Source organism: Schistocerca gregaria, chromosome 5 (genome assembly GCF_023897955.1).
Source record: "Schistocerca gregaria isolate iqSchGreg1 chromosome 5, iqSchGreg1.2, whole genome shotgun sequence".
NCBI lineage: Eukaryota > Metazoa > Arthropoda > Insecta > Orthoptera > Acrididae > Schistocerca > Schistocerca gregaria.
Window position 1 is genome coordinate 474,510,018 of NC_064924.1, and position 17,666 is coordinate 474,527,683.

Sequence of the window (17,666 nt, forward strand, 5' to 3'; positions counted from 1 at the left end):
TAACGAAATAACCTGTTTCGGACAGCTTTGGTCCTTTCCAGACGATAGAACACAGGCCGTGGTTCAGTCGCACCAGGACCGAAATTAAGCTGATACCGAAAGTATCTGAGGATCTGTCAGTATAGATAGTATATACACTACTGGCCATTAAAATTGCTCTATCATGAATATGACGTTCTACAGACGCGAAATTTAACTGACAGGAAGCAAATGTTGTGATATGCAAATTATTAGCTTCTTAGAGCATTCATACTACGCTGGCGCCGGTGGCGACACCTACAACGACCTACAACGTGCTGACATGAGGAACGTTCCCAACCAATTTCCCATACACAAACAGCAATTGCCGGTATTGCCTGGTGAAACGTTGTTGTGATGCCCCGCGTAAGGAGGAGAAAAGCGTACCATCACGTTTCTGACTTTGATAAAGGACGGATTGTTGCCTATCGTGATTGCGGTTTATCGTATCGCGACATTGCTGCTCGCGTTGGTCGAGATCCAATGACTGTTAGCAGAATTCGGAATCGGCGGGTTCAGGAGGGTAATACGGAACGCCGTGCTGGATCCCAACGGCCTCGTATCACTAGCAGTCGAGATGACAGGCATCTTATCCGCATAGCTGTAACGGATCGTGCAGCCACGTCTCGATCCCTGAGTCAACAGATGGGAACGTTTGCAAGACAACAACCGTCTACACGAACAGTTCGACGACGTTTGCAGCCGCATGGACTATCAGCTCGGAGACATTGGCTTCGGTTACCCTTGATGCTGCATCACAGACAGGAGCGCCTGCGATGGTGTACTCAACGACGAACCTGTATGCATGAATGGCGAAACGTCATTTTTTCTGATGAATCCGGGTTCTGCTTAAGCATAGTGATGGTGGCATCCGTATTTGGCGACATCGTGCTGAACGCACATTGGAAGCGTGTGTTCGTCTTCACCATACTGGCGTATCACCCGGCATGATGGTATGGGGTGCCATTGGTTACACGTCTCGGTCACCTCCTGTTCGCATTGACGGCGCTTTGAACAGTGGACGTTACATTCAGATGTGTTACGACCCGTGGCTCTACCCTTCCTTCGATCCCTGAGAAACCCTACATTTCAGCTGGAAATCCAACAACCGCATGTTGCAGGTCCTGTACGGGCCTTTCTGGATACAGAAAATGTTCGACTGCTGCTCTGGCCAGCACAGTCTCCAGATGTCTCACCAAATGGAAACGTCTGGTCAATGGTGGCCGAGCAACTGGCTCGTCACAATACGCCAGTCGCTACTCTTGATGAACTGTGGTCTCGTGTTGAAGTTGCATGGGCAGCTGTAGCTGTACACGCCATCCAAGCTCTGTTGACTCAATGCCCAGGCGTATCTAGGCCGTTATTACGGCCAGAGGTGGTTGTTCTGGGTAGTGATTTCTCAGGATCTATGCACCCAAATTGCGTGTAAATGTAATCACATATCAGTACTAGTATAATACACTCCTGGAAATGGAAAAAAGAACACCTTGACACCGGTGTGTCAGACCCACCATACTTGCTCCGGACACTTCGAGAGGGCTGTACAAGCAATGATCACACGCACGGCACAGCGGACACAACAGGAACCGCGGTGTTGGCTGTCGAATGGCGCTAGCTGCGCAGCATTTGTACACCGCCGCCGTCAGTGTCAGCCAGTTTGCCGTGGCATACGGAGTTCCATCGCAGTCTTTAACACTGGTAACATGCCGCGACAGCGTGGATGTGAACCGTATGTGCAGTTGACGGACTTTGAGCGAGGGCGTATAGTGGGCATGCTGGAGGCCGGGTGGACGTACCGCCGAATTGCTCAACACGTGGGGCGTGAGGTCTCCACAGTGCATCGATGTTGTCGCCAGCGGTCGGCGGAAGGTGCATGTGCCCGTCGACCTGGGACCGGACCGCAGCGACGCACGGATGCACGCCAAGACCGTAGGATCCTACGCAGTGCCGTAGGCCACCGCACCGCCACTTCCCAGCAAATTAGGGACACTGTTGCTCCTGGGGTATCGGCGAGGACCATTCGCAACCGTCTCCATGAAGCTTGGCTACGGTCCCGCACACCGTTAGGCCGTCTTCCGCTCACGCCCCAACATCGTGCAGCCCGCCTCCAGTGGTGTCGCGACAGGCGTGAATGGAGGGACGAATGGAGACGTGTCGTCTTCAGCGATGAGAATCGCTTCTGCCTTGGTGCCAATGATGGTCGTATGCGTGTTTGGCGCCGTGCAGGTGAGCGACACAATCAGGACTGCATACGACCGAGGCATACAGGGCCATCAACCGGCATCATGGTGTGGGGAGTGATCTCCTACACTGGCCGTACACCTCTGGTGATCGTCGAGGGGACACTGAATAGTGCACGGTACATCCAAACCGTCATCGAACCCATCGTTCTACCATTCCTAGACCGGCAAGGGAACTTGCTGTTCCAACAGGACAATGCACGTCCGCATGTATCCCGTGCCACCCAACGTGCTCTAGAAGGTGTAAGTCAACTACCCTGGCCAGCAAGATCTCCGGATCTGTCCCCCATTGAGCATGTTTGGGACTGGATGAAGCGTCGTCTCACGCATCACGCAGTCTGCACGTCCAGCACGAACGCTGGTCCAACTGAGGCGCCAGGTGGAAATGGCATGGCAAGCCGTTCCACAGGACTACATCCAGCATCTCTACGATCGTCTCCATGGGAGAATAGCAGCCTGCATTGCTGCGAAAGGTGGATATACACTGTACTAGTGCCGACATTGTGCATGCTCTGTTGCCTGTGTCTATGTGCCTGTGGTTCTGTCAGTGTGATCATGTGATGTATCTGACCCCAGGAATGTGTCAATAAAGTTTCCCCTTCCTGGGACAATGAATTCACGGTGTTCTTATTTCAATTTCCAGGAGTGTATATTTGTCCAATGAATACCAGTTTATGATATGCATTGCTTCTTGATGTAGCAATTTTAGTGGCCAGTAGTGTATAAGCTACTCCCATGGGTAACTGTTCATTTGGTATGGACACATTTTAATAAAACGTATTTCAATAATTTTTTAACAGGGCACATATTAAGAGTTTTCTCAGTATAATGTATTCAGGGTGAAGATTAATGAAACCGAGCAACTGCAGGGACGGCTTCCCGACTGGAAATGGAAGAAAAAAGTTCTACGAAAATGTGTCCAGAAGTGGACGGTGTGGGTGCAATGACAACAAATCGTCCCAGAACACAGTACAGAGCTGCATCTCATCCACGTCACAACAGACGTTCAAAGTGGCGTCTGTGGTTTTACAGGCAATAGCGACAGTAGCGGTTGTAACGCAGGATACAGATAATCGTACTTCAGCTTATACCATGTTGCTGGGCCCTTGCCAGGAATCTGTAATAGGGTTCGTTTCAATATCCTGTAGAACCCGATCCTCCAAATCTTCTGTACGCACAGTTCACCGCTTCCCTGCACATTCTCGGTCTGAAAGCACCCTTGATCTAACAAACGTCCAAAAAAAGCTTGAAATTTTGTGTGACGTGTTTTGTGACTGCGAGGGTAATTCTTGTTCCCCACATGAATACCGAGCCATTCTGCTGCTTACAGTACGTTGCGTCAGTCACACAGCCTGCAACACACAAAGAACACGCTGCACGTGGTCAGAGGAACTGACATTCGTCAGTGCCAACTTCCATGGCAACGATGCACTTCCAGACACGTGCTGATAGAACATTTCATTGTCGGTTTTACTGATGCTCACCCTGTATAGCTATATTACAAATTCACCGTTTACCGAGTTATATGCCACAGATGTAATGCCTCTGTAAGAAGCAGCGAAAGTGTGCGCAAAATATGTTCCCTTGTACGCAGTAGCGGGGATGTAGTTGGACAGATGAAGTCGCCACACAAAGACATAACTTTCGTATCTTATAAGCTAAGCTGATAGGTCAGTAATCGATCTTATGAAGACCAGTAATTCGACAAATATAGACATTCGAAGTCAATAGTTGATCGGTACATTACCGATAAAAAGAGTCGCATAAATGAAGGGTCAACCTAAGCGAAACAAGTTCAGATCACAAGGTACGACGGGGAAATCTGATAAAATAAGAGAAAGAAAATGAAATGTTGCGTAGCGGACATCATTAACTACAATGAAAATTCTAATGGTGTTGTTGATGTAAGGCCTGGACAGGCTGCTCTCTGCTAGAACACTTTATTGACGACCTTGATCAGACATAGTTCCGCGCTTTTGAAACAGACTGCTGACGATGGTAGATGATCCTCGGACCCAAGTGAGCTGGTAAGAATATGCCAATGCTGTCATTCCTCACAGGGAGTAGCGAGTGACTCCGCTGACAGAGCTTGGCGGCGGACAGTGGTGGCATGAGGCCGGCTGGAGGATTGGCTGATTGTGCTAGGGCTGAGCTCTCAGGCAGTAGCCGTAGGGTTGACGGCCTGGAGGAGGCAGCCTCATAGATATGGTGGCGACTGCGCACCATTGGACAGCCCAGCTGTGAAGGACATTGACAGGCTGGACCTGAGAATTTAAATCCAGATTTTCAATACAGACATGATCAGTGGTTAAATCTAAACTGTCAGTGGTGACAGATACAGAAGAGATGTAATCATTGGTCACAGGGAGAAGTTTGAAGTGGGGACAAGGACTTAGATGTGGAAGTTTGCTCAGTCATATTGCTGCAGCCACAGTGTTGATTGCGGAGATGGCACTTCTGCTGACTTTGTTGTGTTAACAGGGGTGATGTCTGGTGGGGTGGTTTGGTACATGTAACACAGGTGTTGGTCACACGGTTCAGTGACCAGTGCCTGCGTCTGGCTGTGGCCTCAATACTATTCTGGGCTTCATCTTCTGCTCCAAGTTTTGTTGTGCCTTTATCCCATTGAAATCCTTCCTCCATTCAGAAAAAAATCCAATCCCAGATTTTGGCTCAAACACAGACCATGGTTTACATACAGCTATATACATCCAACATTTCCACTTTTACTCACGGTGTTACTTTATCTATAGCGCCGTTCACAGTTTTTTTCCTTACTGACCGCTCTAGCAAGTGGCTCACAAGTGAATCTCTAGATCCCTAGTTTTCTTTCCACTGCTACATACACTCACTGAGTGTGGGTCTATGTTGACGATGCGACTACTATGGAGGATTTGGAGGGGTGGTGTTTGGGGAACTCTACAGCTGATGTGGCAGTACACTATACTTATTACTGTTAGTAGTATGCAACCTGCTGATGCACTGGTCCCTACATTTATGTGTCTGTTTGATGTTTGGCTTGGTGTTTTCTCACGTGATCGAGCAGACTTGTCATTGTCATGTGACCATTTTGTGCTGCTATCATCTGGTCTAGGGTACCCTGAAGCGTTTGTTCTAACGAAGCTTTTAAGAAAGTCAGTTTTTTCTTTTACAAAATCTAGAAGAGTCTTCTGGTAGGAAAATTAACGAGTAATTATTGTTTAGATTGTGTTTCCGGTATTAGTGGCAGGTAACTGTAAGGGAGTGAATGAAATGTCGCATCTTATACCTGTTATCAGAAATCTCTGCCCCTATAGTTGTATGCTGGGCTCCGCTGGAGTGTCTTTGGTCGCAGCATGTGACAATGACCAATGACCACTGTCAGTTTAGGTACAGCCAGGGTGACCCTACCTTCTGGGAAAATTCGGTTTCCCTGTCCTCCTGCCCTCCCTGGAGCAGGCTCCCCACAGCCAACCATAGTTGCTCGCACGATTCACGTACAGTGTGTATTTACTTTCTGGCAGACAGTAATTTTACTGCAGAGAATATTACTTCCTCAAATTCCTCGGCATCCTGAATGACTGAACTGATCTATAAGACAACTGTTATGAGGAATTCTTAACCTTAAATTGAAATGGCAAAGTTGGTCACATGTACATATATCCAGTCTCATTTACCGCCAATGTACTTCCTACCCGCTTATCTACTTGTAAAGGAACCACATATTTATCAAAGAAAAAGCATACTGCACCATCTAGCATCAATGGCTTGATTCTAAATTAAATTATACACACTAATGTTCTACTGACACACAAAGTCTTCTAACCAATTACCTAAACACAAATGTTTCCTATGAGCCTTTGTCATAAAAACGACAAGAACTCAGACATAACCGGAATAAGCACTTGCAAACATCTCTCATAATTAATGAGCAAATACTAAAAATCAACTGCCAAGGTTGCCTCATGATCTTAGTGTATGTGGATGTGTTGGAACAATTTCAGGTACACCCTGATTCGGTGGGTTGATTCTACCTTTCTTCCTCATGTTCTCTTTAATTCGTTCTTTCCCTTTTGGAAGGAGCCAAATGTGACTGGGGCCAGGAGATTTATTATAACATTAACTGGGGATGTAATATCGGCTACGTGATAAGGTCCTTGATACCACGGAATAAACTTATTAAGTTGTCCCTTTGGAACTTGAGGGCTAGATAGCTTTATCCGCTCTATGGCATGATATTTTAGGCAATTTGTTTTTTGTTTTTTTAATTGTGAGTGCTTTCCAGTCTTTCTAGAGCCTTCGTATTCAACTGACACCAGATAATTTTTAATCTATTAATAAAATCCCAAACACCTGGAGAAAGTTGACGTAGTTCGGAAGGTGAGGACATTTTTTGACAAAAAATAGCGTCATAGTACGAAAGGATAGGGGTTTGTGGATTTTCGAGTAGTGCATGCCTTTGACCAAGTCCAGGAGAGTTTTTAAATCATCGTGTCTACTCTTTATGTTATAACATAGCATTTTCTCTGTGTCCTATGGACTCTATCGATAGTGCAGTTTGCTTGTGGGCAAAGGGCACTTATGCAGAGCTTCTTTGTGTGTAATAGTCGACGTAAGTGATTCAGTAACTCTGACACAATGTTCATGCCTTCATCAATTATTGGTCAATTGTTATCGTCTGTGGCATGCTAAATTTCAATAACCATTGGTTTACCAAAGCTGGATTCACTGTTTCTGCATGTTGGTCTGGTATGGCATTCATGACCAAGGAATCCAAGAATTGATCAATGGTGGTTAGTACATATTAGTTCCCTGCTCATGTTTGTGCAGATGGACATAGGATATCAAATCCAGTCATTTGGAATGGCGTCTCTGCCCCAATCTGTCTTTGCAGTTGAATTCGCTGGCTGGTCAAGACAGCTCTTTGAGTGTAAAGAGGATGATTTCTCATGTAACACTCAAAGTGTTTTCTCTATGGCCACCAGTAATTTCTGCACTGCAGTGATCTGTGGCTCATTCTTCCTATGTCCACTGAAGATGGAATTGTAGAATTGCCTAATTACTTCATTGTCTAAACTAGCTGATACAACAAAGCGCCGAACGCATCGTGCTTGCTTGTAAAGAAATAAACTGTCAGAGGTGATCTGTGCTTGTTTCGTGAACTTCTGACCATCAGGAGCATGAGCTCTTTACATGTCTTCAATGCCTATTACAGTGCAGTCTACAGCATGTATTCAGTGACTTAACATGGTCACAACGCTGTAAGATTTTCCTGGATGATGAACTACCTCAAAGTCAGATTTGCCTATCTGTGAGGCCCAATGGGGTTAAACAGACTGTAGGATCCGTTAATCCCAGAAGCAACTATAAAACTTTAAATGTCGTGCATGCATTTGGAAAATATGTGATGCCAAAAATTAGCATCAGCATTTCCTTTCGTGTAACTGAATAATATCCCTCTGCTTTATTAGTTGTAAGGAAGCATAGGCTATGGTGTCTTTACCGTCTGCCTCTCAGCTTAGGACACAGCATAAAGTGTGACTGCTCGGGTCACAAGGCAAGATTTACTGTTTTTGATGGTAAAGAAAACTGAGGATGGGACTAGTGGTCAGTAATTCCCTCAACGACTTAAATGATCCCTCACAATCCAGAGCCAAGCGAAAATTTACTCCTTTCTTGTTTTTGTTTAGAAGTGCTCAGAGAGGTCTTGCTACAGCTACAAAATTCGGGCTGTATCTTGAATAGAAATTGGTGATTCTGAGATATAACTGTAAAACCTTTACCATGCTAGGCATGGTAAATGCATCATCCTCATCAGCAGTTGGGCCTAGACAGCAGACATCCTTCAGTATGTAGTGGCACTTCTGTTAACTGAGGGTCGACCATTCTGCACGCCACTGTTCAAATAATTTTCAGACACATCATGCGTTCCTGAATGTCCTTGGAGAATACTATTGTGGTCATGTAGGTAAACCAATCGTTACTTTCAGTGTATTCGCAGTTGCGAATTTAGACAACCATCAGCTGTAGAATGGAATAACGACAATGGAAACTTATGCTGGACCCGGAATCGAACACACATTTCCTGCTTATCATGAGTGGTTGTATTGCCATTTGATTATATGTGCACAACTCATGGTCAGACTCAAACTTCCACATGTCGTCAACCATGTGTCTACATCGATTATATATATTGCCATACAGGCAAGACATTTTACGTGGAAGTCACTTGCCTGGTGTCAGGGGATAAACACAATATTGTACAGCCAGTGTTATACCCAATTATGATGCAATATACCTTTGGACATGCATAATTTTTCATTGTTGTCATTCCATTCTGCAGCTAACGGTTGTTTGTATTCACAATTGGCAATATGTTAAAAATCCTCCAACACAGGTTGTAAATAATGTAGGACTCGCTGTGGTTTCTTGTATGAAAGTGACGTCCTCCCAGTGAAGGGTTGGCAATCGCCAAGATGGGTTAAAGAATCCTGTATCTTTATCCAGTAACTTCTTGATAGTTACTCTGCCATCCCATTTCAGGTAGGGTGTCTCCCCTCTTACTGCAGTAACATTTAGATGCTGTCCTGGCTTCTACACTACTGGCCATTAAAATTGCTACACCAAGAAGAAATGCGGATGGTAAACGGGTATTCATTGGACAAATGTATAAAACTGACACGTGATTAAATTTTCACGTAATTTGGGTGCATAGATCCTGAGAAATCAGTACCCAGAACAAACACCCCTGGCCGTAATTACGGCCTTGATACGCCTGGGTATTAAGTGAAACAGAGCTTGGATGGCGTGTACAGGTACAGCTGCCCATGCAGCTTCAACACGATACCACAGTTCATCAAGAGTAGTGACTGGCGTATTGTGACGAGGCACTTGCTCGGCGACCATTTACCAGACGTTTTCAATTGGTGAGAGATCTAAAGAATGTGCTGGCCACGGCAGCAGTCGAAAATTTGCTGTATCCAGAAAGGCCCGCACAGGACCTGCAACATGCGGTCGTGCGTTATCCTGCTGAAATGTAGGGTTTCGCAGGGATCGAATGAACGGTAGATCCACGGGTCGTAATAGATCTGAAATGTAACGTCCAGTGTTCAAACTGCCGTCAATGCGAACAAGAGATGACCGAGACGTGTAACCAATGGCACCCCATACCATCGCGCTGGGTGATACGCCAGTATGGCGATGACGAATACACGCTTCCAAAGCGCGTTCACCGCGATGTCGCCAAAAATCGATGCGACCATGATGCTGTAAACAGAACCTGGATTCATCCGAAAAAATGACGTTTTGTCATTCGTGCACTCAGGTTCGTCGTTAAGTAGACCATCGCAGGCACTCCTCTCTGTGATTTAGCGTCAAGGGTAACCGCAGCCATGATTTACATCTACATCTACATCTACATTTATACTCCACAAGTCACCCAACGCTGTGTGGCGGAGGGTACTTTACGTGACATTGTCATTACCTCCCTTTCCTGTTCCAGTAGCGGCAAGAACGACTGTCTGAAAGCCTCCGTGCGCGCTCTAATCTCTCTAATTTTACATTCGTGATCTCCACGGGAGGTATAAGTAGGGGGAAGCAGTATATTCGGTACCTCATCCAGAAACGCACCCTCTCGAAACCTGGCGAGCGAGCTACACCGCGATGCAGAGCGCCTCTCCTGCAGAGTCTGCCACTTGAGTTTGTGAAACATCTCCGTAACCCTATCACGATTACCAAATAACCCTGTGACGAGACGCGCCGCTCATCTTTGGATCTTCTCTATCTCCTCTGTCAACACGATCTGGTACAGATCCCACACTGATGAGCAATACTCAAGTATACGTCGAACGAGTGTTTTGTAAGCCACCTCCTTTGTTGATGGACTACCTTTTCTAAGGACTATCCCAATGAATCTCAACCTGGTACCCGCCTTACCAACAATTAATTTTATTTGATCATTCCACTTCAAATCGTTCCGCAAGCATACTCCCATATATTTTACAGAAGTAGGTGCTACCAGTGTTTGTTCCTCTATCATATAATCATACAATAAAGGATCCTTCTTTCTATGTATTCGCAATACATTACATTTGTCTATGTTAAGGGTCAGTTGCCACTCCCTGCACCAAGTGCCTATTAGCTGCAGATCTTCCTGTATTTCGCTACAATTTTCTAATGCTGCAACTTCTCTGTATGCTACAGCATCATCCGCGAATAGCCGCATGGGACCTCCGACACTATCTACTAGGTCATTTATATATATTGTGAAAAGCAATGGTCCCATAACACTCCCCTCTGGCACGCCAAAGGTTACTTTAACGTCTGTGGACGTCTCTCCATTGATAACAACATGCTGTATTCTGTTTGATAAAAATTCTTCAATCCAGCCACACAGCTGGTCTGATATTCCGTAGGCTCTTACTTTGTTTATCAGGCGACAGTGCGGAACTGTATCGAACGCCTTCCGGAAGTGAAGGAAAATAGCATCTACTTGGGGCCCTGTATCTAATATTTTCTGGGTCTCATGAACAAATAAAGCGAGTTGGGTCTCACACAATCGCTGCTTCCGGAATACATGCTGATTCCTACAGACTGGATTCTGGGTTTCCAAAAACGACATGATACTCGAGCAAAAAACATGTTTTAAAATTCCACAACAGATCGACGTCAGAGATATAGGTCTATAGTAAACAGAACCTGGATTCATCCGAAAAAATGACGTCATCCGAGATGATAGTCTATGCTGATGCAAACGTCGTCGAACTGTTCGTGCAGATGGTTGTAGTCTTGCAAACGTCCCCATCTGTTGACTCAGGGATCGAGACGTGGCTGTACGAGCCGCTACAGCCATACGGATAAGATGCCTGTCATTTCGACTGCTAGTGGTACGAGGCTGTTGGGATGCAGCGCGGCGTTCCGTATTACCCTCCTGAACCCACCGATTCCATATTCTGCTAACAGTCATTCGATCTCGACAACGCGAGCAGCAATGTCACGATACGATAAACCGCAATCGCGATAGGCTACAATCCGGCCTTTATCAAAGTCGGAAATGTGATGGTACGCATTTCTCCTCCTTACACGAGGCATAACAACAACGTTTCACTTGGCAACGCCGGTCAACTGCTGTTTGTGTTTGAGATATCGGTTGGAAACTTTCCTCACGTAAGCTCTGAGAAGCTAATCATTTGCATATCACAGCATCTTCTTCCTGGCGGGTAACTTTCGCGCCTATAGCACGTCATCTTCGTGGTGTACCAATTTTAATGGCCAGTAGTGTACTATCCTACATCGAATTCCCTATATAATCAATCTTCTGACATTTCTAAGTGAGCTGTCAGTATATCTTTTGATAACCTCACATTCTGTGAACCAAAATCATCTATACTGAAAGGTACAACTCTGATACCACCAACCTCCTGCACGTATTGTAAACTACATCATACCTAACATAGTGCCTGATCCATTTTCTCATCACGTGGCAATGCCTCTACCACACATAAAGCATTAATTGGCATATCAGATCCTATGTTCATCCAGATCAGCCTTCCTGCGCCTTTCAATATCGCATCCCCTGAACCGAGTCTAAGAATCCACGTACGCTTGGCTTACCCGATGTCTCAGTTGTTGCTTGCGACGGTTTGGGTCTTCCAGCAGTAGAACTATGACGGAATGATGCCCTATCCAATTCTACTGTATGCTGTTGTAGATCGGCTTTGACGTGAGGTTTGATCAGGAAGTCCAGACCGAGAATGGCATCGTAGCTAACATGTACGGTAGTGCCAAATTCCAAGCAGACTTAGAAGTTTCTCCCTAGCACTCAGCAACCCAACAATGTGGAACAGAGAATGAGCATTGTTACCACGCACACTACTTAATCTAAAGCGTTGGGGGCTCAGATTCACTGTACCCAATATGCTCCAGCTAGCCGTGGATACCTGCGGTCATGTATCGAACAACAACTTATACGATCTTCCCTTTATATAGTCGAATAGATAGATATCTGCCACTGATTTTGCACAAATGTTTCCTGTATTCGAGCTTTCTTGGAAAGTTACACTTTGGTCACACTGCCCCATGTCCTGCGTAACAGGGAACAGGGGAGGAGGGGGGGGGGGGGGTGGGGGCGTGGGAGCGAGTGTTACCTTGACACCATCATCAATACGTCTGTGGACGTTTCTGAGCAGAACGCGCTGTTCGCTTACACATCTGACATTATGGCTTCGCTACTGCACCAGTTCTCTAACTTTTCTCTTACTTCACAATGCGCTATACGCCGCATTAGTCGCATTGTTTGGTTTTCTTGCTTGGCATGTTCAGATGGAACCATCCTTTCCGTTGACTCCTATTTCAGGAACAAGGAGTCTTGGAGTTAATGTAATTTTTGTGCAGCACCTTTTAATTTCAAGTGTGATTTGTATGTAGAATGTCCAAACCTTTAAGTTCAAACTCTTTCAGATGGTAGATAATGTTAAAGTAAGTACCTTCAGGTAAGGAAATAATTGTCGGAGATGAATGAGTATTTAGTTTTTCATTGAAAAAAAATTTACGCTTTATAACAATTTTACCTCGCAATAAATGTTCAACAAGGCGACCGCCAGTCTTAATACTGCAGTACAACAGCCCAAAGGCTGTGCTGCCCTCTCCTAAATATCCGTTTTGTCTATTTTACAATGAGACAGGCAGCTCCTCTCGAGCTTTTAATCTAGTTTAAAAAATGGTTCAAATGGTTCTGAGCACTATGGGAATTAACTTCTAAGGTCACCAGTCCACTAGAACTTAGAACTAATTAAACCTAACTAACCTAAGCACATTGCATACATCCATGCCCGTGGCAGGATTCGAACCTGCGACCGTAGCGGTCGCGCGGTTCCAGACTATCGCGCCTAGAACCGCTCGGCCACCCTGGCCGGCTTTTACCCTAGTTTCATACACCTACAACTTCATGTAACTCTGTGGAAAAAAATCCAAAACTTCCATGTGTGAGGTATCTGACAACAGCACTGGCAATAAGACTTGACAGCCACTTCATGACCAACACGAGGATATAGGCTAATTATAAGCTTAAGTTAATTAATTTCCGCGTGAGGTGGCGCACCTTCGCGTTGAAACATCATACTCTCGTAGGCAACGAAAGATTCAGCGTGCAGCCACTGAGCCATCACGTTGCAAATAAACACCATGTAATCTGCACCGTTCAATGGGCTTCACAGCAAATAATGTACAGTGAAGTGATGTTGCACAACTGCAACCTGCACCGTTCAATGGTCTTGACAGCAAATAATGTACAGTGAAGTGATGTTGCACAACTGCAACTCACAAGCCAATAGCTGACGACCTGAGACTATAAGGACGTCTGGAAATTTCATAAATCCAGATGAATCGTATATCGGACACAAAATACGCCACGTCAACGATCGCTGCCTAGAACATCAACGGTATGTTTGTTTAGTGTAGTCGCAAAACATTGCCTTTCGCGAGGTACAGGTCATTGGATACGGCCGCAGCTGCCGGAGTACTAATACTGGGGCTGCGTCATAAAGAAACCCTTTCAGATTGAAACCAGGGTCGAACTGCCAACTGATACACTTTCTATAGCGTCACTAGAGTTTGAAATCCCAGAGTTGGTTTAATTAGGACATAGAACAAAACCCTGAAGAACTGTTGGAGGCACTTCTGCCACCACACTGACGCTTATATGGCTACATATTTGCCTATGTTCATGGTACAGAGCCGTTACCGAGCATGTCACTACAGAAATAAACATGTAGCTTATGTGTATCCCATCAGAAAATCAGCTTGAAAAGTTTCGAAAGTTGTATTATATGAATAAGCATTGTTTCAAGAACTGACGGGTCGAAGTTTACTGTATTTATATCCGTTGTAACAGAGATGATAATAATAATAATAATAATAATCTACATCTACATGAATACTCTGCAATTCACATTTAAGTGCTTGGCAGAGAGTTCATCGAACCACAATCATACTATCTCTCTACTACTCCACTCCCGAACAGCGAGCCGGAAAAACGAATACCTAAACCTTTCTGTTCGAGCTGTGATTGCTCTTATTTTATTTTGATGATCATTCCTACCTATGTAGGTTGGCCTCAACAAAATATTTTCGCATTCGGAAGAGAAAGTTGGTGACTGAAATTTCGTAAAAAGGTCTCGCCGCGCCGAAAAACGTCTTTGCTGTAATGACTTCCATCCCAACTCGTGTATCATATCTGCCACACTCTCTCCCCTATAACGTGATAATACAAAACGAGCTGCCATTTTTGCACCCTTTCGATGTCCTCCGTCAATCCCACCTGGTAAGGATCCCACACCGCGCAGCAATATTCTAACAGAGGACGAACGAGTGTAGTGTAAGCCGTCTCTTTAGTGGACTTGTTGCATCTTCTAAGTGTCCTGCCAATGAAACGCAACCTTTGGCTCGCCTTCCCGACAATATTATCTATGTGGTCCTTCCAACTGAAGTTGTTCGTAATTTTAACACCCAGGTACTTAGTTGAATTGACAGCCTTGAGAATTGTAATATTTATCGAGTAATCGAATTCCAACGGATTTCTTTTGGAACTCATGTGGATCATCTCACACTTTTCGTTATTTAGCGTCAACTGCCACCTGACACACCATACAGCAATCTTTTCTAAATCGCTTTGCAACTGATACTGGTCTTCGGATGACCTTACTAGACGGTAAATTACAGCATCATTTGCGAACAATCTAAGAGAACTGCTCAGATTGTCACCCAGGTCATTTATATAGATCAGGAACAGCAGAGGTCCCAGGACGCTTCCTTGGGGAACACCTGATATCACTTCAGTTTTTCTCGATGATTTGCCGTCTATTACTACGAACTGCGACCTTCCTGACAGGAAATCACGAATCCAGTCGCACAACTGAGACGATACCCCATAGCTCCGCAGCTTGATTAGAAGTCGCTTGTGAGGAACGGTGTCAAAAGCTTTCCGGAAACCTAGAAATACGGAATCAACTTGAGATCCCCTGTCGATAGCGGCCATTACTTCGTGCGAATAAAGAGCTAGCTGCGTTGCACAAGAGCGATGTTTTCTGAAGCCATGCTGATTACGTGTCAATAGATCGTTCCCTTCGTGGTGATTCATAATGTTTGAATACAGTATATGCTCCAAAACCCTACTGCAAACCGACGTCAATGATATAGGTCTGTAGTTAAATGGATTACTCCTACTACCCTTCTTGAACACTGGTGCGACCTGCGCAATTTTCCAATTTGTAGGTACAGATCTATCGGTGAGCGAGCGGTTGTATATGAGTGCTAAGTAGGAAGCTATAGTATCAGCGTAATCTGAAAGGAACCTAATCGGTATACAATCGGGACCTAAAGACTTGCCCGTAATAATAATAATAATAATAATAATAATAATGAAGTTATTCCTGTTGACTAATCCAGTACTAAAGAGAATGCTCACCTTTTGCCTTCTCGTACACGTCACGGAGTAGGTTTCCATAGTTCTCCAGGCCCAGAATGCTCTTTCCCATGTTGCCGAATGGGACAGACGGCTCCACGTATTGGACGCCCTTCTTCTTCCAGTACTGGTACCCCCACTGGAAGCGCACAAAGATTACCAGCAGGACAGCCGATAGGGCGATCACCAGCTCCTCCAGCCATCCGTCTAGGTACAGACCCATTGTGCCTCTGTAACCAAGCACTTATGTTAAGCACCATTGTCCTTACAGCACATCGTCACTGCAGCTGTCGCTCTTTACAAAAAGTTAAAACAGCGTTTTTGCCGTATGACGTCTGTGATAAGAAAACGAACTGTCATAACAGAGTTCGACTGATCTGAAACTATTCGACTTCCACTGTGCATTGCTAGCTGTTTCACGTGTAAAAAGCAATTTGTTGTGCTCCACAATAAGTACAAAGATATTCACACTAGATATTATATCGATTTCAACATGTCAAAATATGACGTACCTACATATAAAAATGAAAACAAATTTGAATAGAGTGAAAAATATGAGACATTAAGTAGAAAAATATTCATCAATCTACGATATCGAAAAATTGGGTTGGTGGGTGGTAATGGTTTCGCAAATAATGAAACATTAGAACGTGTGGTACAAAGAGTAATACCATAAAAAAGAGAAAAGCAAAAGATTACTTTTCAGAGGTGCACCTACTTCTGACAGTTAAACGACCACTCTCTCCTAACTTCATACTTTACTGAAGACTGATCTTCATCATCATCATTATCGATTCAGTATTAAACGCGACGCCTTGTGTCCATGCACTGGAGTTCATAAATTTGTGATGCCTTAACTGGAACGTAGCATCTTCATCAGGATCAGAAACAAAGTACTGTGATATGTAATAATTAAAATCTGAAATTGTCTACTAGTAAGAACTAGTACAACTGCTATTAAAGGACTGTAATTCGATAGAATCTCCAAATGTATAACGTTCACTTACCAATACGCAAAACAAATTCAAAACTAATTGTAAGGTGGTGGTAACCATAACAGAAACAAATGAAAGTCTGCAATACGAATTATTTACTTAGAACAAGAGCAGTAATAAAGTGAATCAACGCATGTAGTATTACGGTTCTTAATAGCATATGTTGATCAAACAAAAGACACCCTGCGGAAACTGAACATAAGTAAATTGCAGTTACTCGACTTACCTTTTGAAAAAGTTCGAAACGAATACTGCTGACTTAACCGTGGCAAAGTAATCGGCTCTTGTCTGGCGTCACTGTTTTATACACACGTAAGTTCACGCACAGCACAGCGTCCGAGAGTGGGGATATGAGGGAGTGGGGACACTGCTGCGAAATCGTGACTATAGCGCGGGTCAACTCTGTCGCGTCGGCGAAGACCAAAGCTTCTGATAACGCCGTCTGCTGATCTTAACAAAGCGTCACTGAGCTTGAAACAGCTGTACATGATTATCAGACACTCTCTAGCTTCGGATTTCAGCGTCTAACTCAGTGGTTCACAACCTGGGGTAACTGTAAATATTTACTATCAAAAACAGTCTTGATCACAAATTATTTATTCATTCCGGTAAGTAGTAATTTACCATCAGAAGGAGGTTCTTACTCATTGGTCTGAAGACGACCACAGTTGTGGTCGAAACCGGTCACCGGAATGAATAAGTAATTTGTGATCAAGCAAATATTTGTAACAACATTGATCACTGTTCACTCCAACAACGTATTCAAAAGTAATGGGCTAATTGTCCCTGAGGCTAAAATTTTCTGAGCGTAAAAAATAAACGATCCGATTCCGTCTCAGTCATGAAACTCAATTACCTCAAGAGACCGTTACTGTCATCACAATTCCGTAAGACTCTCATATTGGTTATATAACTTATCAAAAATTAATTTTTCTCAATTAGTAGCATTAATGCTGTGGAAGGCTAACAGCCTTA

The 17,666-nt window shown here is 44.5% G+C and overlaps 1 protein-coding gene across 1 annotated transcript in view; it reads right to left on the reverse strand.

Annotated features, from left to right (window-relative positions):
* Nucleotides 1-17,051, reverse strand: part of LOC126272684 (cytochrome P450 6k1-like) — a 116,211-nt gene extending 99,160 nt beyond the window's left edge. Inside the window, exons 1-2 of the mRNA XM_049975701.1 lie at nt 16,918-17,051; nt 15,700-15,926 (exon numbers count right to left, since the gene is read on the reverse strand). Coding sequence (XP_049831658.1) covers nt 15,700-15,919 — 220 coding nt within the window. The 5' untranslated portion in view covers nt 15,920-15,926; nt 16,918-17,051. The remainder of the gene's footprint in view (nt 1-15,699; nt 15,927-16,917) is intronic.
* Nucleotides 17,052-17,666: the final 615 nt, after the last annotated feature.